General features: G+C 37.0%; 1 protein-coding gene across 6 annotated transcripts in view; it reads left to right on the plus strand.

Annotated features, from left to right (window-relative positions):
- LRP1B (LDL receptor related protein 1B) overlaps positions 1-25,291 on the plus strand; it is a 639,076-nt gene that overhangs the window by 406,482 nt on the left and 207,303 nt on the right. For all 6 annotated transcript variants that reach the window (XM_074547868.1, XM_074547870.1, XM_074547871.1 and 3 more), the window contains exons 8-14: positions 2,861-3,083; positions 5,881-6,052; positions 8,944-9,087; positions 10,950-11,186; positions 15,636-15,816; positions 18,619-18,838; positions 20,432-20,621. In XM_074547868.1, coding sequence (XP_074403969.1) covers positions 2,861-3,083; positions 5,881-6,052; positions 8,944-9,087; positions 10,950-11,186; positions 15,636-15,816; positions 18,619-18,838; positions 20,432-20,621 — 1,367 coding nt within the window. The remainder of the gene's footprint in view (positions 1-2,860; positions 3,084-5,880; positions 6,053-8,943; positions 9,088-10,949; positions 11,187-15,635; positions 15,817-18,618; positions 18,839-20,431; positions 20,622-25,291) is intronic.

Genomic DNA, 25,291 nt, shown 5'->3' on the forward strand with positions numbered 1-25,291 from the left:
TCTGGAAGAGTCAAAACAACAGAATTCTTTTGCGTTTAATACTTGACTTCATCAAGTCCTGCAAAGCACCAGGAATTGAATATTCCCCTTTTCGTTGTTGATTAACTAGAGGCAGAATTCAGAATTTTCACACATGGTCTATAGCTTTCAAAAGATAACCTGCCTTAACAGAAGTCAGTTTAGTGCCAACATTTGTGCTGTTGCAGCAGCCTCAATTAGCAATCAATTAGCCCCATTGGCAGGAAATGAAGGCTGCAGCGGACTCAGCTCTCTGTCAGCCCCAGTGCCCTGAGCTGGGCTCTGCAGGGACATGCACACTCAGTTTTCCTCCCAAAATTGCTCTGTGAATGGATAAAAGATTTCATTGCCCTCTGCTGAAAATGGAAAGGCAAACCCAGCACCATTTGTGAGCACAAAAATCAGCCTAGAGCTGAAATAAATATTGTACAGTGCATCCTTTAGAGCTCCCAAGGCAAAGACACCACAGTGTAATTGTGGGTCAACTTCCTGTGTTAGAAATGCACTTCTGCTTTAAACCTCGCTCTAGAAATCTGCATTGGTCATTAAATACAGAGCTGCATTTAAAGATTACACACTAAAGCATTTAATTTCCTTAATTTAATTTTCAGAGCACTTTGATCATGCAGCAGCACTTAGGGAACTACTTTCTTGTTCTGTCTTTTACCTCTTCCTTTAATTATAAAGTTTCATTTTTGTCAGTCTGAAGGAGAAGAATAATGATTTTTTAGAGTAAAAAGAGTGTAATTTACACATGAAGTCATGATAACTTGCACAAATGATGTTAATATAAGGCAGATATTGAGGAAAATAAAGAAATTGACCCCCTATTCCACAAAGCTGGAGCAACTTCTTAAATTCTTATATATTCTTAATTCTTAGATATTCCTTACTGGATCTTTTTGCTATTGACATACAATCATTTTATTTATTGTCTGATCTGAAAAGATAGTCTTGTTGTAAAAGCTAATATATATATATATATATATTTCTTTTCAACTTTTTATTTAATCTTTAGAAATATTAATTTATTAATTAAACCAAACACTATGCAGAAGAGGCAGTGTCAAGTCAAACTTCAGGTGTTTGTAAGTGCTGTGTGTCTGGATGTGTATTTACATAAATGTGTGTTTATATATTTATTTATACATGAGTGTCTGATCCCAGCAAACCCAGTTGGTACTATGATTCCAAAATGAACTTTATTTGAATTATTGAATATTGAGATACAAAGTTCCATTAAATAACATAAATCAAATCCCCAGAAGTACAGATTGTGGTCTGGAGTACATATAACATTTTAACAACTTATTTTAAATATATATAGGTGTTGGCCTTGTTATTTCTGATGATCTGAATACATACATAAATAAGTGTATATACTGCTATATACACTTTTTTTTCTCTTTTCAGTCCAAATTACTTTTACTTTTCAGGCATGATTTTTACTTTGCAAATATTCTGTACTACGGACATTTTGATTTATATAGACCTGGATGTTAAGTGTGTGTTTTTAAATATATTCTTAGAGTACAGCTGGGATAAAGAATGACAATGAAGGACAGGACAGGAATTCAGAATTGTTTTGATAAATAGAAATCCCTGTCAGGAATGGAGTTATCCCTCAGGAATGTTACAGGTAAAGTTTATTCTGCCTTATGGCCTGGTGATGGACTACATGACCTTTCAAAGTCTCCTCCAGCCCTATTTTATGATTCTGAGATCAATTCATTTTGGCATTTGACAGCTCCTGCACATAGACTATAGATTATTCTAATGCCTTTACTTTTTTAAAAAGTTGTTGTGTAGTTTTTTTTCTATTTTATTTGTATTTTTTGCACTTGAAACACTTTACCTCTAAAGTGTACTCTTGTTTATTTGAAGACTAAAAATAAAGGATATGGATTTCATTCTGCTGTTCAGCAAATAGCCCAAAACTGATTTTTATGAGAAGTTACAAGGCTATAAATTACTGCTCTGTCACATAAAGATATCTGAAGTTTTATGTGCTGTTGATCCAAAGTTATTCCCATTAGTGGTAATAACTAGGAGATAATTCACTTCATTTGGATAATGAAATCCTTGTTCTCAAACTGGTTTCAGTAACGTTCAGCCTGGAATCAGATTATTCTTTAGAGCATGTTAAAGTCATGGCAAGGTGGTCCTCAGCCTGCAAGTGTAATTTGTTCTCACAAATAGGTAATCCTGTTAAAATATCGTTGGGTTAATCAGAATTGATTTGCTAAAGCCAGTGAATGCTGATCAGGCATTGGGTTAGGGAGCTTTAGCAGCAGTTTTAAGCCTTTGATAGTTTCCCATTATTCCTGCATGGAATGACTCACTGGATTTGTGGAAACATTTTGAAACCTGAGCACCTTTCCAAGGCTGGGGACAAATGTACTACAGACTAAAGCAGCTCCTCCAGAAATAGATGTTAAAGCACCTGGCAGTGGGGATCCCTGTATTTGTTATAGCTGATGTGCAATAACTGTTCTCCAGACAACCTGAGTGCTTTGTGCTTTTGTCACTGTTATCTGTAACTATCCTACCATTCTTTACAAATAATGGTTAAAAATGAATTTAAGATGGTAATTTTAGAGTGTTACATGGTGCATCTGTTTTGTAAGGAAATGCATTTAGAACTTCTGTGCTTTACATTTGAAAGATAATTCTGTGTAATTGTTAATTTGTTAGAAGATATGGTGAATTTTAAAAATAATTATGGGGTATATAGGAAATTGAAATGACAAAGAATGAAGACTTCCTTTTTCCAGAGCCAGCAGGAGATTTGCACTCTGCTCACACCCTTTAAAACTTACAACATCTTATTTTCTTTCAACAGCAAGCTTTTCTTTACAGACTACGGGAACGCTGCCAAGGTGGAGAGATGTGACATGGATGGAATGAACAGGACGAGGATAGTAGACTCAAAAATTGAACAGCCAACTGCTCTGGCACTAGACCTCATCAATAAATATGTGTACTGGCTTGACATATATCTGGAGAGTGTGGAAGTTGTTGACTATCAGGGGAGAAGGAGGCAAACAATAACTAAAGGCAGACAAGTAGGTATTTATTTGTAAATCAGTAAAAAATAATAATATCAATGAATGAATGCACACAATGCTAGCAGCTACAGGAATTTCATGATTTTTAACCTTTTTAATTCAGATGTGTTGGAATTTAAAAGATGCAGCTACATGTTTTGGTTTATCTGCAATTTAGCAATTTTGCAACTTATCAATATTCCCAAGCAGAATCTCATTAACAATGCACCTTGTAAGTTACCATTGTTAAAGACTTCAGGAGGGAAAATCTGGGGTGGAAAGGTGCAGGGTGATAAATCATTCATGACAATATGTCCTTACCCACTCAGGAAGGAGAGACTAACAGGCACAATAATGTGAAATAGAATAGCAAAAGCTATTCACCCATTCAGACTAATATGGATGCCCTTAAATCTTATTTTTGTTGGTGGCAGTGATGCTTTTCACAGCTGATCCTGATGTTCAGAGTCATAAATACAAACTCTGGGACTGTGAGTCCTAGAGCAGGAGCATTTCAGTTCATTAGCCTGGAGAGTGGAAAAGTTCTCTGGCACTTGTGAGTTTTATGTAAATCCAGGTAAAATCTGCAAAGACCAAACTGTTCTGGTCACTACCTGGACTGCCAGGTGTGGGCACCAAGTCTACATATATTTCTTCCCGAGGTTAAACAGGGAATGTAAAAATGTGCATAAAGAAGAAACATTTTACCAGTTCTTCTGTCATTTGTAGCTTCCAAGCAATCAGTGTTTAGCAAAATGCAACTGGTTAGACTGTTAACTAAAAAGAGGTAGAAAATGTGACAAAAAGCAGTCTAAGTGGTAGTTTGGCAAAACCTTCCTATTTTTGCCAATCTATCCCCAGTCTTTAAGTTCTGGAAGAGGTCTTGAAAACTTTTGGGTTTTTTGTTTTTGTTTTTTTAAGTATCGTTTTGCATTAGATATTTTAAAAGCTAAAATCATTTTCAGAAGCCATTAAAAAATACCTTTATAGGCTTCTAACTGAGCTGTACTTATGCCATAGAAGAGATGCTTGTTCTTTCTCTTCTTGCTGAAATTTAGATGCAAAAAGGGATACTTTATCAAGTTCAGAGGAACTTTTCTCAAAACTAGCTAAAAAAATGACATCTCTGTTTTTTGATAAGGATGAAGGGTTAAGAAGTTTGGCCTCTCCCTGTAGTCACAAGTGGCACTGATTGTCTTTCCACTCAAATGAAGAGCTGCTAAATTCAGCATGTTTTGTGCTGCATATGCCATGATATAGAATGACTGTTCTCCAAATCACTCCTCATTAGTCCAAATAAACAGCAGACCATAAAACTGTCCCCAAGAATTTTTAGGGACTAAAGTTTATTGTGTAAGTTCAAGCATGTTGAAGATGTATTTTCCAAACAAAACTGGACTCTGTGGTTGACAGCCTTCCTGGCGTTCAAAGGACAAACCAGTAATGTTTTCACTCATGCACAGAGCTGCTGGAAAGCTTCATGAGATGTAGAAAATCCAAGAAATTAAAAAATTAATACAAATAATTAGATCAATCTTAAAAGCATTGCAAAATTAGCCACATAGCTTTAATAGTTTTAATAAAGAAACACTCATGGGAGATAAATGATAAAGATTTCCATGAGTGCAAATGGAAATAAGAAAGGAAGGATTGTAATTCAGGGGAGAATTCCAGAGTTTGGTACAGATGTGGCTTTATTTTCAAGGCTATTTTATTTTCCATCTTACTATAATTGCATTGAATTTCTATTGGGTCCTCATCAAATGCTTCCAATGATGTCAATAATTATTCCTTTTTCTGGGTGAAAACAGAATACAATGGCAAGACTTGGCCAACTGTGCTATAATTTCCAGAATGACTGAAATACTTGATGCACAACAGGGTTTTTTTATTTGGGTTGGGTTTTTGTGACGTGTGTCTGAATTTGGGAGTGAATGAGATAAGTAAATACTTTGTGATGAGCAGTTGAATGGTTAAAGTAATAAGATATTCAGCCTGTGAATATTGGAACATCTGCCAAAAGCATTTTCTTTAATTTGTTCAGTTTTCAAAATTGCCAGTGAGATACTTTACATTTTCTAAATCTATAAATCAAGCACAACCTCTAAATTATTGACCACTTTGTGTTTGAGTTGTGATTGTCTAACTACCAGCTATTAGGTAATTTTTTATCAATGTACAAGACACATCAGAGATTATCACAATTTTAGAATTCACTTTTTGATAAGCAAGCACTGCCAAGTGGCCACCACCATATTCAGAGACACCAAAACAACAGGAACACAGCAGAGCTCACAGAATTTATTTATTATGAAATATTTTCTCAAGAAAATATTCAGCAGGTATATCTTGCACCATTTGCCCTGATTTGATAATAAAATAGTTTTAAAGAATGGATCAATTACAACTATGAACTGTGTTTTAAATTTCTAAGTTTGGTATATTTCTTAGTTAATAAGTTAATTTACCTTAGTTACTATTAGTTAATGATCATTAGTTAATACTAATTTAGCTATTGCACTTCAAGAATGTAGATTTTAATTTAAAAAACAAAGAAACAATAATTTGTAGAGTAAAGGAATTTAGATTGCTAAATAATTTGAATTTTCTACCTTTTTTGTACAAAGCTTTTCTAATTATAAATTTCAGACTACACTATACTTTTAGTGTAATTTGTGTTTATTATTTGCAAGTACTCAGAAAGCCTTTTGTGCAGTTTATCACATACAATCCACAGCAGTGTTTGACATTTACAACTCCCAGAAATGCCTCAAATATTGAGCTAAAATAATGATACCATTTGTTTCTTTTCCAGATTAGGCATCTTTGTGGCTTGGCAGTGTTTGAGAACTATTTGTACACAGTAAATTCAGACAACCTCAGCATTTTACGAATCCACAGGTACAATGGTACTGATGTCCAGGCTCTTGCCAGGCTGGACGATGCCAAAGAGATCCGTGTGTTCCAGAAGAGAACTCAAGCAGCAGGTAAGATCACATTTCCTCTCTCCAGAAAGCACAAAACCAGATAGTGAGGGCTTGTGCATTCAAAAAGGTCCTACCAGAAAAAAGTATCTGAGAAGATGGCATGAAAATTTGTCCTTGTGGCACAACGTTGAGTTCCTTGAGCTTTGTGTATTTGTTCTACTTTTCCCAAGCTCCAACTCAACCCTTTCCAGAGAATTCAGTTTGGAGAGCTGCCCAAGAGCCCGCCCTGCTCTGCACATTGTGGCACTCAGCGCTCTGAGAATTTGACACCTTCAGGATTGTTGGATGTCCAGTGTTGTCCCCATGCTTAGGGTCTCAGACCTCAGACATTCCTGATATCTCTGGGTCTGCTTTTCAGACAGACTCACACTTCAGGTGGGCTCCCATCTTTGGGACTGCCAAAAAGGCTCAGAGATGTGGGCAGCCAAGCTCTCCCTGGTGAGATGGGGAAATTCTGTCAGTGTCCTTGCTTTGTGTAAATACCAGCTTTGCCATCTGTGAAAGAAATCTTCATTTTCATCTAGAATGAAAGAACTCTTTTTTATCTCAGAAGTTTTTGGTAAAACAGCAGTTTCTGAGGTCTGTATGACTGTAATCTGTTCTCATCCTTTCTGTATGCAGAACATCAGTGGGAGCTCTGGGAACTTTGTGGAGAGATAGCAAGATCCAAAATGTTTATCATGACGCTTTATGGGGATGTTTTTGGCATGACTGATAACAATAAATTGTTGCCATGACTGCTTAGACAGAAAAGCCAACACATCAATTCTCAGTGTCGATGTTTCTAAACAGAATGGCTGCTTCTGAAGAAGTTTGTGAAGTGGGAACAAACTCTAAATTGATGTAGAGTGGGTGAACTAATTTTCACCCTGGAGCTGAGGACATTGATTTGCAGATGTCAATGTCTGAAGGAGGCTGCAAAGACTCTTTCTTTGCTATAATCATCCCTCTCGTACTCCTGAGGGAGTCAGGGAGGTTGAGTAGAGGAGAGACATGAGCACAGTGTAATCTTTTATTACATCCTGTGATTACTCCTCTACTCCTTTTGTTTTGAATGGACATGTTTGTTGCTTGTCAAGATTCTCTGTAACAGCTGTCTCAGCTTGGTGGAGTTTTTGTACTACCTTTAACCTTATCGACCCTAAACCACTTGATTGCTTTATTTTAAAAGAAACAAACCTGAAAAGCTTGAGGTAAAGTAGGAAAAACATAACATTTTGTGAATACTCTTTTCTGGTTTAAGCCAGCTTATGAAATGTAACATATCCTGGTAGGTGTTGTTTCCTCAGCATATTGCCTTAAACAGTTAAAAAAAAAATTAGGCTGCTAATACAGAAGCATGCATTTGGAAATATGAAATCAAAGAAAAGGAATTCTTTGACTTCTTCAGCTGGATTTATATCCCAACTATACAAATCTGCACCCCATCCCTGGAAGTGTTCAAAGCCAGGTTGGATGGGGCTTGTAACATTCTGGTTTAGTGGGAGGTGTGCCTGCCAATGGCAGGGATTTGGAATAAAATGGGCACTAAAGCCCCTTCCAACCCAAACCATTCTGTGATTCTATAGATATGGAAGAATTCTACAAGGTTTGTTCTGTTTTCAGTTTCAGCATATTTGTCTGCCCTGAAAGGTGCTGTCTAATGGAGTAGAGGGAATGCCAGACTGTGTGGGCATGGGTTGAACTCTGTTCTCAGAAAACCCCAACCAACCCCATGAACCCAAGCAGCAAATGGAAAAGGGGAGAAGTGTCAGCAGCCCCAGGGAAGCCCTGCCCAGAAAATGCAGTGCAGGAGCTCTTTCACAAAGGGGTGACTGCACACAGCCACAGGCACGGCTCCATAGCCCTGGGATTTGTTGGCATGGCTTGGATAGCATCTTTAAAAAACAACTTCCTTAGCAGTTATATATTGTATTTGCAGGGATCCCCAATGCAGGCAGGAATGATGAATCTAACTCTATGTTCTCAGAAGGCTAATTTATTACTTTATTATACTATATTATATTAGAGAATATTAAACTATATTATACTAAAGAATACAGAAAGGATACTTACTCAATGCTAAAAAGATAATAATGACTTTTAGCACTGATTGGCCAAAGAGTCAAAACAACTGACACCAGAATCCAGTGAAACAATCACCTGTGGGTAAACAATCTCCAAACACATTCTACATGAGCACAACACAGGAGAAGCAAATGAGATAAAAATTGTTTTCCTTTTCTCTGAGGCTTCTCAGGAGAAAAATCCTGGGTGAAGGAATTTTTTCAGAGAATGTGAATGCCACACATTCTATCCTGGGGAAAGACTTCTTGTGACACAAACCACCTGTCTTTATGGTTTTCTTTTGTCTAACCTCTCCCCATGCTGATGTAATTGCCTTGCCTTCAATGATCTGAGCTGTTTTCCCCTCGCCATAGTCAGAAGCCACGCGTGTGAGTTGGATCCATCCGGGATGCTGGGGGGATGCTCCCACATCTGCCTGCTCAGCAGCAGCCGCAAAACCATCTCTAAAAAGCACCTTCCTTAGCAGTTATATTTTGGGGAAAGATTTCTTGTGACACAAACCCCCTTTTATTGCATTTTCCCTCTGTCTAACCTCTCCCCATGCTGATGTAATTGCCTTGCCTTCAGTGATCTGAGCTGTTTTCCCCTCGCCATAGTCAGAAGCCACGCGTGTGAGTTGGATCCATCTGGGATGCCGGGGGGATGCTCCCACATCTGCCTGCTTAGCATCTTTAAAAAACACCTTCCTTAGCAGTTATATTTTGGGGAGGGATTTCTTGTGACACAAACCCCCTTTCCTCATGTATTACTTTTGTCTAACCCCTCTCCGTGCTGATGTCATTGCCTTGCTTTCAATGATCTGAGCTGTTTTTCCCTCGCCATAGTCAGAAGCCACGCGTGTGAGTTGGATCCATCTGGGATGCCAGGGGGATGCTCCCACATCTGCCTGCTCAGCAGCAGCCACAAAGCAAGGACCTGTCGCTGCAGGACCGGCTTCATCCTGGGGAGTGATGGCAGGTCATGCAAAAGTATGTCCTTGGGGTCACAGGCTGCCAGCCTGCAATAATCCAGGGGATGGTTCTGGGTGTTCTCTAGCAAATCACATGGGCTGCTCTGGGGTAAAGTTTGTATCAAGTTAAATGTGCGAGACAGTATTTTTTGTTGAAATTCAAATGTTTATTAATTCTTATCTATATTATATAGATAACTAACTATATCTATATTATAGTCTCTCTATATATCTATATCTATATTATAGTCTCATAAGCTGTGATTTTTACAATACTCTAACTAACTAAAAATGGAGTTATACTTTTAATTAATTTTTTAAAGATGAACTAAGTAAAAAAATAATACTTAAATTATTTCTACTTTTAACCCAATAATTACTTATAACCATTAATATAGACATATAATAATATAAATAGTAGCATTTTTATTAAATACAATTAATAGTAATTTTTATTATTATCTAATTACAATTTATTAATTACAATACTACTTAAATTCATAACAAAGGTAAAGAAAAACCTAACTTCTATCTTACTTTATATATATTACTATGTTCTAAAACATTAAACTCTAAGTTTTCCACTATATAATATTACACACTTTTAACGTGTACCTGACATTTTGTTCACATGCTCCTTTCATTCCCTTAACATTGTTTGATTTGGCTGAATTCACAGGAGTGACAGGTTAAACCTGGAATGCTCAAAGAATGCTAAAATTATCAAAAGCTTTACATTAATCAGCCTCACTCTTTATTTATTTGCTTTTCACAGCAGAAAGGTACTGCTACAATTTCCACCCATACAATCAACTTAGAGCACAAAAGCAGAACATTGATGTGAACAAATCAAGGTTTTTCTCAGAATACCCTGTGAAAACAAATGTGATTTGTGCAGCTGTGGTTATACCTAAGGTTACATGTGCACAGTCTCTTGGTCACCTACAGCCAACAGGAGTTTTGGGGAATGCCTGTTTTTTTTTACTGGTTTTGATTTTAGTTCAGATAAGAGACATGCAGTTAGATACTCTGATGGATGCTGGTAGATTGATTTATTTGACCTCAGTCAAACCTGATGGAGTTTTCACTGACAATTCCATCAAAAAATCCAGAGAGCCAGCAGGAAAAATGTAGAGAGAATTTTAAGAGGTATATTGATAGCATTAAGGCTCTAAGGATAAGTATCTTTAAGGAAAGAAAATCACTTTGCTAAGTTCCAGTTGTTTGTAATCACCTTAATTATTTAAATTATAAAAATCTTCGAAATACGAACTTTTGATATCCATGTGTTCTACCTCAGCTGGAACGAACTGAGTATGTTGGTTTGTTTTATTCCTTTCAATCTTAAAGAAATTTAATCTTTTTTGTTGTTTGATTCTGAGAAACTTTGGGTGAAAAAAAGCATTTTACATATGCTGGCCTTCATGGTGTTATTAGATTTTAAGATTACTTCAGTCATGGTCAACATTACCTTGATAGATCCTAATGAATTGTAAAATTAAATGTCTACAGAGCTATAGATGTCCACGTCACAGCAGGTGCAAAGTTATTCTGTGATCGACAGCTGCTTTTTCAGTGTGAAATTTTACACAAAAAAATAATTAGATGTAAGGACCTCACTGAAGTAACTTGTATTTTGAATAAGGTAATGGAATTAGCTGGGGGTTTTTTTGGGTTTGTTTTTTTTTTCTATTTTTTGAGGTTTTGTTTGTTTATTTTTTAAATCTAGATACCTTCAGAATATATGGAAGTTTAGTTTTTGGTATAGAATAAGGCTCCTGCTCCCCACTAATTATGCCAGTTAATTAAACAGGGACATTATGCACTGTGAAGAAGATTAGGCAGCATCAGTTGCTTATGTTTGTAATCTTTCTTTTGCAGGACCAAAGAATGAATTGTTTCTTTTCTATGGGAAGGGGCGGCCGGGAATAATCCGGGGCATGGACCTGAATACCAGAATGTCAGACGAGTACATGATCCCCATCGAGAACCTGGTCAATCCTCGTGCTCTGGACTTCCACGCTGAAACCAATTACATTTACTTTGCTGATACCACCAGTTTCCTGATTGGAAGACAGAAAATTGATGGCACAGAGAGAGAAACAATCCTCAAGGACGGTGGGTGATGCTCAGTGCTGGTGACATTCAGAGATGCTCACTACTGAGAAGTTGAACTGACATTTGCAGATAATATAAAGGGGTTTTTTGGGTCTCCCGTGGAAAACAGACACAAATTTGACCTTGAACAGAATTGGAGATATGTTTTTACAGCCTCTTGTTTTTTCTTTTTTTTTTTTTTTTTTTTTTTTTAACTGAGGGCAGAAATGTAAAGTTTGGTTAAGTCACTATTGTGGATTCTTACTGTGTCCATTTAAGCTCACGACTGGTGAGTAATTTCAATTTCTCCACCGTGTCATTCCAGAAGCTGGATATTTGTTGAGCCATCCCAAATCCTTGCGGACTTTATAAGACTTCTGCACTCCACCCTGGATCACACTGTGGATTCTGGAGCTTATTCAAGTAGTTTGGCACAATGAGACTGTCTGTAGTGATTGAAAACTCATTAGGAAAAAAGCATTGTCTTTCCTGATGCATTTTCCATTGTGAATTTGGAAGCAACAGTTAGACCTAAACATTTATTAGAACCTTAATTAAGATGCTTATAGCATTTATTATAGCAATAAGAGAAAATGCCAGCAAGTCTTTAGTTTCCATATCTCCCACTACACTGAATCTCCTTGTTTTAGAATCATATCTCATCACACCAAATGTTGTTGTAGTGAAAAAATCTTCCAGTTTGTCAATTTATATTTTGTTTTCCTTTATGGACCCTTCTCTGAAATACTGCTTCAGTAGGAGGAGCAACTGCCTCAGCTGCAATTCATTCTACAGTAATTATTTTCTGGTCCTCAATCTAAGAAGAAGCATAAATATTCATCTTAGCCTTCAGAGAGCTTCATATATTTACTTGTGAATGGAAGCTCAGGACAGTGAAAGTAACTAAAATAGCATTGTTCCAGCAGAGGGATGCTCACTCCCTGTCATTCATAAGACATGTTTTAATGCACAATTCTGAGGAGCCATCTCCTCTGTGCAGTGATATGATGCTCTTTCAGTGTAAGGTCTCTCCTCAGAGTCTGCACACAGATCCCTTCAGCAGCAGTTGCAAGGAATAGTGACAGGCTCTTTACCCTGCCCTGGTGAATGGTTAATAAAGGGCATTTGTCTCAGAAAATAACAAATGCTCAGCTGTCACTCCGGTAATTCTTCATTTCACTGCCAGCACGGGAATGGATAATGTACATCCCACATCTTCCATTGCTGACTTTCCTTTCCTGACTGTGCATTTCATTTGACAGGGAGGTAGTTCTAATATGGAGTAGAGGAAGGAGCAGGAAATATGTAAATTAAAATATTATAAAGGTTTAGCAAGGAGCATCCTGGCTGAGAGGTGTCAGATTGGAGTCAGACAAGTTGGGGTCAAACAGGTTGGGGTTGGCCTACTCAAACATGAATGAACTTTGTATGCCAAACCAGCAAATTGGTGATATTCCTGTAAATAATGATTAAGTGCAGTGTCTACTCTTTATAAGTACAAGATAGCAAAAGTATTAATGCAATACTGAAAGAGCTGTGGATTATCTGGTGATTTATTTTTTGGTGATTCTATTTGCAAAGACAAAAAATATGTCACTGTCAGTCTCCCCTTTCCCAGGAGCTTCCACTGTTAGTTCTAACTTGGTGTAGTTTCATAACTTTAAAGTATTTTTAAAGAACATTTGTTAATGTATTTTTCATTATTTAAAAAATTAATATGGCCTCCAGCCCTAACACCTCAGCTTTTATTCTTGTCAACCCTCACGAACTCAGCAGGGAGAGATTAAATCATTCCTTGGTGGAAGGCTACTACAGAAAATCAGGTGTGTCAGGAGGTGGTGTAATATTTGCTTTGAACAGCATGCTGCTAAGAGCTTCTAGCTGTGGTAGGTGCCACTTCTCAGATTAAAAGTTGCCTCTTTTTGGTGACTATCAGTTTTTTTTGAGGATATATACCCTTGTTCAGACAGCATTGCAGCTCAGATAATTACAGTTTGCCTACATGAGAGCCTGATCCTGCAGCTGTTGACTGGGAATTGAGATCACTGAGCACCTCACACTGCTGGAGTTTGATTTCCCATACAGTTTCAGCTGTGATTTCTGTTTCTTCACTTTGGGAAGCAAACTGCTGGGTGGTGTTGATAACAATTTGACAGCCCCCAGCACAGCCTGGCTTAGAGCTGGTGGCACAGCTGCAGCAGTGCTGTGCTCCCACCAGCAACAAGAATTATAATTAACCTTTCAAACTTGCATGTAAAATCAGTCTTTTACATTAAAAATTGGAAAAAAAAACCACAGACAATTTTAATGTCTGAGTTTTTAAAAACCGCTGAATCTTTTAAATGAATCTAAATACTGCTCAGTGAATGTAACATGTACACAAGCTCAGGGTTTTTTTTTTTTTACTTGTCCTTGTATCACTAATATTTTTTGGGGGCTTGCTGTGACCCTAAAATTCTTAAAACATTTACTTGTAAATATTAGTCAAGATGGTCAACCTGTTGCTTAAACAAGGCCACAGTAAGTCTGTAAAACTCTTTGGAAGCTGTTTAGATGGTTGATATATAGAAGAATTATTTTCCAACCAGGTTTTGTGTCAATCTAGCATTTGAGGCACTATTTATTACACATAGCATTGGTGAGCTTGGCCATTCTGTACCAAATCACATGTTGTGCCTGTTCTCTGTTTTATACTGAAAAGCAGTGTAGCAAACTGCTGCCTCTAGAACTGCTTTTAAAAACCTCCCATCTATATTCAACACATTTGGAGCTCTCATATTAGTGTGTGTAGGAAAATTCTGGTGGAAATTCTAGAATTACAAATGTTAACTTTTCAGTCAGCAAGTGGAGAATGGTCACAAGGCTTTTTTATTGCCCCATCCCTTTTATGCTGAAAGGGCTTTACTGCAGAAGGACTAAATTCCTGTGGTCAAATCAACACAAGAGTGGCGGAATGACCATTGTTTTCTTCCTGTTTACTACTTGATGAAATGGTGAAACCCATTTGAAGAGTAATTAATGTATTTAAGGCTTTTAGTGAAATAAAAGTGAATTTTTAATTATAACTCCACAACACCATTGCAATTTATCTCTATAGGGTTGTGCTGTAGAATTATCCTAAAAAAACCCCCAAACTTTCTGATATATTTAGTACCTAGTTACCATGAGGGTTTTTTTGACTTAAATTATATATTGTTTAGAATCACATTAGCTCCAAAATTCCTGCAGAAGCAAGGTAGCTCAAAGACAGAATTATATGAAGCTGAATACATGTGGAGCAAAAGTCCTGTAAATTTTAGGAGGTGTCCAGCATTCTAATCAAGCAGTTTTGCTGCTGATACCAATACAGTCCATATTTGGACTGGTTTGACTCCCAAAGAAGCAAAAAATCAGCAAAATATTTTCCTTAAAAAGATGATCTTCTTAATATAAAATCTGATCTTATTAGTATAAAAACTGTGTTTAGCTCAAATTGCCTGTGTCAGACAGGATAAAAATGAGTTTTGAACAAATAGCTCCTTGTCCTCAAACTTGATTTTACTCATGTCAGTGGTTTCTTGACTTGAGCAAAATCTCCTGAGGCCCCTCAGAGCCCAGTAGGACATTTCTTGCACAGCTCAGGTTCCTCTGTGTTGCCTGTTCTGTTCAGCAGCTTTTTGGTTTTTTGATTTCTTTTCCTCTGGGCCTTGGGCTCCAGGTCTTTGGTTAAATTCTCTCTTCTTTTCCCTTCCATTCTTAGCACTTTTCTCAACCTCCTTGACCAATCTAAGACCGAAGGCCACTCTCCTCTTTCAGAAGCTTTCAATTTCCTCTGACATTTTCTTTTCAAAAGCGTGTAGCAAGGGCCCTGAGAGATGAAAAATAAAACTGGCAGTGTCCATCAGCCTGGGGAAGCTGGCTGAGCTGCTGGCACGGAGCTGCTGTACTGCTCTCAAACACAGTTGTTCTGTGCTTTGGGTGATCCTTGTGAGACCAGGTGGTTGCTGGGTTGGAAACTTCGTCATCCTCTTGTTTCATGTCCCAGAGAGCTCATTCTGATACCTTTGCTTTCCTCCAGCTTCTTAAACCACAAGGAAAAATAGTTTCCCAAAAGTGATGTTCAGGTGTATCAGAAATATGGATAAAAATGTTAAAACACATTTTTGCAAGACTCCTGAGCTCATGCCACTTTTTTAAAAATATTTTCTTATTTTTCAAATAACTTTCTCATATTTTGTCTCAGAGGACGTATTGTCATCTCTACACCTGTGACTGATTTACAAAATTTAGGTTTATTTTCTTAGGTGAACAAGGTTTAGTTGGTACTTTGCTTGCTACCAAATATGTGTAATTTGCTTTGGGCCTTCAGTAGATAAGGGAAAAAAGCAATTTTAAAAACATGACATAGATATCACATAATAAATAGTGAACATTAGTACATATAGAACATAAATAGTGTGAATCTCATTACTGTTCTCTTTCTCTCCACAGATCTTGATAATGTGGAAGGCATAGCAGTGGACTGGATTGGAAATAATCTGTATTGGACCAATGATGGCCACAGGAAAACCATTGCTGTTGCCAGACTGGAAAAAGCTGCTCAGAGCAGGAAAACCTTGTTGGAGGGAGACATGTCCCACCCCAGAGGAATTGTTGTCGATCCTGTCAATGGGTATGGAGCAAACTGGTTTCCTGTAATGGTTGTCTTTGTGGCTTAAATGCAGGATTCAATTTGCTCAGGATGAGGTTTGTAGAGTCATGCAGTGATCTGTAATCCTTCAGGAGTCTGTAATATATCTGTAATTCCTGCCCAGCATTCTTGCCCTGAAGCCTTCAGGAGAATTGGTATGCCTGTCACTGTTGCATGTCTGTCCTGTTAATCTGAATGTGACTCACCTTTTTCTCAAATAAATTGAAGGTGTAAGTCCTACATGAATTTTTAATATCAAGAGAATTTTAAGATGCTCTCCTGTGTTTCTCTCTCTGTAATCTCAATTTCTGGAGCCAATTACGACCATATCATTGTACACATTGGTTTATAAAACTGAGACAGGTACTCTTCATTACTTATTAGCTTAAGTTAATCTTGATAAGCTGCATAATAAAGAAAACCACATTATATTACTGTGATATAATGGTAGGTTACTTAAAAAACCACTGAAGAATGATGTAGGTAGGTAGTTTCAGTGTGGCTGGATTGATTGCTATTTTCCTGTTATAGAAAATATTTACCCTCTCAGGTTTCCCCTTTTGAGCCTGTCCTTTGAGGAGTGGAAGTGGCTGTGGAAAGGCCACAATTCATTAAGGTCAGACAGCGAGGGCAAAAAATGAGACCACGAGCCATAACCACACCTGCAATTACTTTGTTAAATTTTCCAGCTCAGTAAATGCATGGCACAGGAAGCAGTGTATGAAGATGTATTGCCTGAAAAGGGCCATTATATAAAACACTTCTCTAATAAAATAGCGTGTCCTTCATGATTAGGCTTCTCATGGAAGCTCTTCCTGAGGGATAGCATTTATTATGGCTTTTTAATTGTGTTTCCAAAATTTTAGTCTTGATTTAACCGGTGTTGGAGCATTAACTGCATTTTAGATGCAATTAAAGTGCATGGACATAAATGCCTGTCACTGTGAGCAGGTTTAGCTTATGACAGGATAAATGGGATAAGGACAGACAAAAAGTTAATGGGGAAAAGCTCAGTAATTGCTATTGAGAAGTCATGTAAATATTTGTAAAACATATTTTGTCTCCCAATAAAATAAGTGCCATATTGACCTCAGCCTCAGGGCATGTGCAGGGTTTATAATTCTGTGATTAAACCTAGTGCTGTTAAGAGTCAAACATGCAATGGAGTTTGTAAAGCTTGTGGATCAAAAATAGACCGATGTTCTTTACACATATTTACAGAAACATTTACAGAACCCAAAACAACCTTCTAGGGAGAGATTAGAGAGAAATGAGAAGTAAACAAAAAAGCTGCATGTGAAAATCTGCAAACTTGTGTAATGCAATTTTTCTTTTTCTTTTTCCAATTTCTCATAAATATCAAATTATCCTTATACATAAAAGTGCATTTAAATACTTTTCTTGACCACTAGATTTGATATAATTTACATAGATGTGATAATAATTTTTTTTTTTTACTTCAATGTATCATTCCTTTGCAGTATTTAAATTCCAGGACTTTATTCTTCCAAGTACAGGCCAATTAAATGGTTAATGGGTTAGGATCACAGAAGGTATTTCAGAAACATGAATCTGGTGAAAGAAAAGGTGAGGTATATTAATAGCAATTAAAGCAGAATGAACAAATAGGTTTAAGATTGGCATGATGTTTTTGCTTATTAATTGAAGTCCTAGGTTTGACTAAAAGTAAACATCTGCTGTCGGGCAAATGTTTGCATTTATGGAATGATGTGACTTTATGTGATACAATCTGAGATGATTCACAGAGTGCTTACAAGTTTCTAAATGTTTCTTCCCATTAACTCATTTCCTTAGGGAAAAACATGTTAAAAAAAAAAAAGAAAAAAGAAAAGTGGTTTCTTAGCATATTTTTTACCCTCTGTTTTTGTACAAGTTCAAGTTGCATATTTGAAATGGTTGAAATCACTGTTTTCAAGGGCAAATTCTGTAATAGAATACGATATTCAGAATAATTAAATAAGGAAAGGTTTATTTTGTAGTTTCCAGTAGAGAATGGCTCATAGAATTCCTCTGAGTCAATACTTTTAGAGGAGTTAATAGATTTTTTTAAACTTTTCCAAAGTAACATTGGTGCCTTTCTTTCAGACTTTGTTTGTTTTTTTTTAACCAAACTATAATCTATACTGCTCTACTATAAACCCTAAAACTATGCTCAAATTGCCTGTTAGCTCTTTTTCAACTAATTTTCACAGCAACTGTTTCTAAACATTTTTGTGATGGAAAGTGCACCTTACGCTTTTCTGAGTGATTTAGCTGCTTTCATGAAGTTCACAGAACGTCAAGGTTATCCTTTAGCTCTAAAACCAGAGTGCAAATAATTATTGTGCTGCAACTTCTTTGATAGAATTAGGTGTAATAAAAAGGATATTTACATCACAAAGGCAAATTGACCTGGCCAGAACCAGCTCACTGTAAATGTGAGGTTTTTGACAAAGTCAATACAAGTAATGGTTTAAAAAAAACAACAAACAAAGAAACCCTATAATTCTGGTGGGAATAAATAAGGTCTTAATTCTTTCACTTTTCTTGTCTTTTGGTTCTCTGGTATTCATGTAATTTATCACAATATGAGCAAAATAACATAAGTGTCACTTCAGCAGCATCCAGTGGTCAGGGACAGTAAACAGAGCTGCAGAAACAGCAATGGAAAGAAACACAAAAAACTCAAAATTGCTCTGTCTTGGCAGAGCTGCTGCTGAAAGCCTGCGGTACAATTCACCTGATAAAAATGGGATGTGAATGCTCATTTCTGTAATTCCCCAGATGGATGTATTGGACAGACTGGGAGGAAGATGAAATAGATGCCAGCGTGGGGAGGATTGAGAAGGCCTGGATGGATGGCTACAGCCGGCAGGTTTTTGTCACATCAAAGATGCTCTGGCCAAATGGTTTAACTCTGGATTACCGCGCCAACGTGCTCTACTGGTGTGACGCCTATTATGATCACATTGAAAGGATCTATTTGAATGGGACTGACAGAAAGGTAAAAGAGAAAGGCTGATGGTTTGCCTCGGGCATGTTCTGTCTCTGGATTTTATTGTGTTGTGTTAAAATACTTCCCAAGGATTTTAAAGTCTGCGGAACCCGCGGCGTGTCCCGCGTCACCTCTGCTGGAACCATGGTGGCAGTCTCCAGTGAGAGGCTGAAACACAGCTTAGGGTGTTCCTCTGGCCTAAGTGACACTAAACCTGACTTTTATTTAATTTTTTTACCTATTTTTTCTCATGTCTTAAAATACTTCCCAAGGATTTTAAACTCTGTGGAACCCACAGCCTGTCCTGTGTCACCTCTGCTGGAACCTTGTGGCAGTCTCCAGTGAGAGGCTGAAACACAGCTTAAGGTTTTCCTCTGTCCTAGTGACACCAAAACCTGGCTTTTATTTTATTTTTTTTACCTATTTTTCTCGTGTGCCAATGAGTTATATTTGGATTGAGCCATGAAGCTGCAAAGAGCTCTTCAGTAGAAAAACCCTTTCTTTTTGGCTTTGCCAGAGACAAGCTTTTCCTCGAACTTTGCTGGATGGGTTTTTCTGAGTCTCTGTGCCCCTCTTGAGCATTTTTGGCAATATTCAGAGGGGCAGCACTCAGCAAATACTATTAGAGATAGAGAGAGATTGCTTTAGTTGCTACTAGTGCCTTTACTAGCTGGATACAAGTCTGTGCAGTCATTCTGTGTGGGTTTGTAGAAGCAACAAGCACAGAATAAGAGACTTTGACAATGGTTAAGGCTCAAACTGGAGTCTGATAATTTGGGGAAGTTTTACCATCTGGTTCATGAAATTAGTGACTGGTGAATAATAAGAAACACATGTCTACAGGTTTTGTTTTGAAGTGTGCCACAGAATGGTTCTTTTTTTTTTTTTTTAAGTGAGTTTTCAATAATCCTGAGATGTAACAAAAAATGCTTAACTACTTGAATTTATGTAGCTGAAAATAACTATAAGATACTTGTTTTTCATGTTTAATCATTTGTATTTAATTATAGGTTATTTTGGTCAAAATTTATCTGGATCAGTCACATCTATAATTCTTTAATACAGTAAAGATTTTGGGACATAGGGAGGTCCTTAATTCCACTAATACCTGTCAGATTATTGACTGATTGATGAATTTGGATCAAAAGCAGTTCAGAGATGGGGAGCTTTGACTATAGGATTTCAAGCCTAATGAGAAAATTTAAAGGGTAAAAGGGGATGATATTTGTCAATCACCTCAAAAGAGTATTTTAGTTGTCTTTATCTTCTTGTTTTCTTGGGGTTGTGTCTAGAAATAGACAAGGTAGATCCTCCCAGGATTAGAGACTCCACCACTTCCTGTGTTCTCTGATGGGGGCCACTCAAAGTGAATTTATATATATATTTATAAAAACTTTACATAAGTTTTTTTTTTTTTTACAAGTTAGATATTGGTTCTCCTGCACAGAAGGGCTTTGCACTCTTTATTTCATTTTATTGCAGTAGGTTGTTGTGTTTGTGACAGTAATGATCTCTGTTTTCCTATTTCTTGTTTTACCATCTCTAAAAAATTAAAGATTCTTTTAACCTTGCTGATGCTCACCTACCACTAATTAATTGCAGGTAGTCTACAATGGAAAAGATTTGAATCATCCTTTTGGACTGTCACACCATGGAAATTATATATACTGGACAGATTACATGAATGGGTCAATTTTCCAGTTGGATCTGGTAACAAGGAATGTGACACTGCTGAGAAGTGAGAGGCCACCTTTGTTTGGGCTCCAGATTTATGATCCACGCAAACAGCAAGGTACTCGTACAGTTTCTCCAGAGTTTTGTTATTAAAGGACATTTTCCCTTAGAGTTTCCAAGCATTTTGAGGTGACTGGATGAACAAAAATAGAAAAACAAATAGGGGTTGTGGTATGAGAAAGTTACTCTCCAGAGTTTCAGTCCATTGAAGCAGAAATTTATTATCTCATAAATACTAAAAAGTGAATCAGAGCATTATTCCTGTCTGAATTCCTTCTGTGCATTCACTCTGCCTTTATTGCCCTTTTTTCCTTGTGTGACCAAGAGATACTGTGCAAGTATCAATTACAGAGGAAAACGTATCTGCATTGGCTCATAGATACAAAATATGTGATTACATTTGCCTTTTCTTAAATAAGATCGTAGATCCTGCCTGCATTTTTTTGTCTTTTTTTTTAATTTGCTCCCCCATCTTGGTCTACAATCAACACTCTATGCTGCACAGGATAAAAGTAGTTACTTGAGAGTAGTGGAAAAATCCATAGTTGTTGCTACTTGTATCAGTAGAGAAATGAGATAAAAGCCATAAGTTTGCATGGATGGAATTTAGAAAATAAAATGGCTACTCTACAGGTAAAGATAAAAATGTGTTTTACTGAAGGAAACTTTGAATTCCATTTACTACACGCAGCATCCCTATGAGTTGTTGAGTATTTATTTGCTTGCCTTGGTTAAAGCATATTTCTAATTACCAGATTATTTTGTCTGTTAGCAAACATAAAAATAAGCATCAGGAATTAATACAGATAAAATACTGTTTACAGGATTATTTTTTTATTGTCTAAATTTTCTCTTTTCTGGTACTGCAGCATCTAAATTTTCTTTCACTAAGCCAAGCTGTTCTGTGTAGCACTGTGCTAAGTCAGGGTTGCTGCAGCAGTGTTCCTCTTACCACAGCTGCTTTTCAGGGACTCTCTCTGACATTCAAAGACATATAAAAGTATAGTTTTTTGGGGGTTTTTCTTGTATTTACTGTGGGTTTTGTTTGGTTGGTGTTTTTAAGGCAAAATCTGGGCTCTAATCTACCCTCAAGGTGGCCAAATTTCAGAATGCTGTCCCTGCTAATAGAGGATGCAGTGTTTGAGTTCAGTATGACTGCTGCCTTATTTGGTTCTCAGAAAATTCCTTTATTTTTTGGAAAAAAGGGGCATTTAATGCAGTTGCTGTTGGCTTCCAAATAAGCTGACACCAGAGAGAGAAAGTATTGCCTCTTAGACAGTTTTGCTGAAGGAGCTAAAGTCTTAAGGGAGGGAATTTGGCTTGTTAATATATTCTTTGTTTGAAATTGTAATTGGAATTTTGTAAGCTAACTGCAGCCTTTAGGAACTTCCCTTTTTGTCATGCTTAGTGAGGTTGATCTTGCCATTGCTCCCAAAGGAGCATAAAAATTTCTTTGAAAGAAACTATTTGTGTGTGTGTGCATGTTTTCCTTGTAAAAGAGCAGGCTCAAGGCTGAATTGTTGTACAGAGAAAACCACAAAAAACCACTTTATAGACAAGTTGTATATTAAAGATATAACATGCTGTAACATGCACACACCTCAGAAATTTTGGCTGTGATCTTTTGAGGGGATTGCTTTGATGCTGATGGTCTTGTCACACAAGCAGAATCTGTCATTTCATTTGGGCATGGTTCAGTTCACACTGGCATTTTTTAGGGGAGCTTTTCCAGGATACTGTTCCAATCCTGCTTTGCTTTGTGCTTTGGGTAGGGACGTGAAGCTTTTGGGATCTCCTCCAGGAGAGGTGTTTTTCATTTCTCTCTCATGAGGCATGATCCCCTTGAGGAGGAATTTTTGTTTGTTTTTTTGTTTTTCACTCACTTTCAGAGGTTAGAATTTACCTTACTTTCTTAGGCTGCGTCTTGGGATCTCTGTGCATCATAAAATATGGGAAGGTAGGGCATAGTAATCATAGGAGTTGGATTTACACTCAGAATATGACCCTGCAGGTATTTCCAATGCTTTGAATGGCTGGATTGCTGCTCCCATGTAAATAATTCCGGTGTAAGTGAATTTACAGCAGTTAAAGAAGTCTCTTTTGAAATCAGCGAATGTTTTAACTCCTCAGATTGCAAAGAAGAGCTGGAGCTCCAGGCTGCTGCTCCTCTTGTGTGGTGGGTGATCCTAAGAGTGGGCTTGCCCAATTCAACAGTGCTTGAGGTTGGGTTCATAAAAAGCTACAAATGCAATAAATACTTCAGTGTATCTCTTAAATGAAAAGATTAAACAAATATGCATGGTTTCTGTTTTGTTTTTTTTTCCTTGAGAACGAGGACTGAAATGCAATTACATTGTTGTAATTGGTTTAGCTCTGGACGAATTTTTTAGCTAATTAAAATGGAATTGGCCTAATTTATTCACATGCAATCAACAGGGCAACAACTGTTTTAAAAGCTGTCAAAATATGAGAAATATGATAATAGCTTAGAAAGTATTTTAAAAGGTTGGGGCTACTTTAAGAGCAACCATAGCTGTTAGGAATTGTAGTTGAGGAAATTTAATCCCTCAAATATTTGATAGTTTTACAGGTCCTACAGCTTGTTCAATAAAGAGGCTTAACCTACTTGAACTGTGTTTTGGGAGACATTTAAGCCTAGGAGTCTCTTCAGCAAGACTGATGGGACTGAAGGTCTCATTGCACCTTCAGGTTGAGGACTGCACTTTATAAACCTTTTTATCTTGGATCTTTTTGCTTTAACTCTTGTTACTTCTCTTTTCCTTGTCATCATCCCCTCTTTTATCACTTTACCTAGCGCATAACCCTCTGTGCAGGAGTTTGTCATCCCAATTATGAGGTTAAGTAGGAACTTTTCATCTTCAAGATGGACCATTTGACTTTGATCTAGTGATTTAATTTTTATATATTTATTTTCAGCTTTAACTGGGCTTCAGAATCATCATGTGTTTCTATATTTGGCTGAAATAGTCTTTTTTTCTGTGGGTTTATTCTCTTTTAGTGAGATGACAAACTCATGTGCATGCTTTAATTAAATCACTGCAAATGTTTTGACTTGTGCCATGTAATTTTGGAGTCACTTTTGAAGATTGTATTTTGGTTTGTTTATTTTGGCAGCTTCTGAGAACTTTTAAAATCTTTGTGTTACTGACATCCTTTGATTTGTACAGTGATGGCCCTGTAAAGATGGAGAGACTTTCAAGGTTACTTTTTCTGAGGCTTTGTTTTACCTGAGCTTTTCCAAAATTTGGACTCAAATACATTTCTTAGTTTTTTTTGATGTTTTGTTCATAATATTTCAGTTTTGGTGAACATAGCTGTAACAGTTGATTATTTTAGTGGTTTAATCATAGTCTCAGACTTGAAGTCAGGATCTAATAATGTGTATTGAGTGTCCAGTCTAAGCTCTTTCTAAAATTGTGATCAAGCCCTCAGACTTCTCAGAGAATTCCCATTTTCCCTGGTTGTGGAGCTGTGTTCTTGTCATCTCACTCACACCCTCTCCACTGAACGTACAAGTACCACAATGGCCTTTCCCATCATTCTGTATTAATCATTTTGCCCAATTTTATTTAAAAGTTCACTGGGTCCTTAATGGACTTTGTTCATTAAGGAATGTTCATCCTTAAAGAACATTTTCTTCTAAGAAATGTTGTGTATGGTGGATCAGAAAAAGTATAGAAAAGGGTTATTAAACGCTGCTCAATATTGTAAGACATATTAAGGTACATCTTAAAATATAAAAATTTTCAAAATCTTAAATTATGTGTTAATTGTCTGATGTTCATTTGATAATTTAAAGAGATTTCCCTGCACCTGCAGGACTGGCTCTGATGGGACACTTTATTATCCATGTTCATAGCTCCATGAGAACTTAATATTATGTTTTCTAGGAAAAATGAAGTGAGGATCTTTGAGGAGAGGGAATTGTATGCAGTCTGGTTCAGGCCAGCAAGCTGATAAATGTTTTCTACAGCTTTAAAAGGAGGAACTGCTAGAACAGGAAAATGAAAAAAAAAAAAAAGTTTTAGTTTAAAGGTTTAGCAGTGAAGTTTTCTATCTTCCTTGATCATAATCACTTCTCATCAGCACCTGGAATCAGCAGAGCTTTGCTCACGGGACGCTGGGTGTCCCAGCAGTGCAGATTGACCAAAGTGACCAAAGTGGCACAAACAGAAATTGGGACATTTGTGGGCTCTCAGTGACTGAAGTCTGGTTGTCTCAGGAGTGAGGAGGTGAGGGTGGATGGTGAAACACCTGGCAGCTGTCAGTGTTTTCATGGGAACAGCTTGGGGAAGGAGCAATAACACAGAAAAGCAAAGCACAGCAATGGCAGATGTGCTCAGAAAAGAGTAGTGGAATATTTGCCTGTGTTCTATCTGCCCTAAATCTCTTTATCCTTTTGTTTTCTCTCTTTTTTCCCGTAATCTGCATTTGTAGCCACATTTTTTTATTGTGTACAGATGTCAATTAACTTCAGAACATTCCTTTATCTGCTGTTGGATTCCTTGAAGCCACTGCGTGCATGTAGCTGTGCCAAATATTTTGCAGTATTTGTTTCTTTCATAAAACAGGCAGATAAAATGCTGTGAGCTGGTGGTGCAGGTTTTTGTGGTGGTACTGTTACTATTATTATTATTATTATTATTATTATTATTATTATTATTGTATTGTGATCTTTAACTAATTATCTTTAAATATTATAACCTG

Source organism: Zonotrichia albicollis, chromosome 10 (genome assembly GCF_047830755.1).
Source record: "Zonotrichia albicollis isolate bZonAlb1 chromosome 10, bZonAlb1.hap1, whole genome shotgun sequence".
Lineage (NCBI taxonomy): Eukaryota > Metazoa > Chordata > Aves > Passeriformes > Passerellidae > Zonotrichia > Zonotrichia albicollis.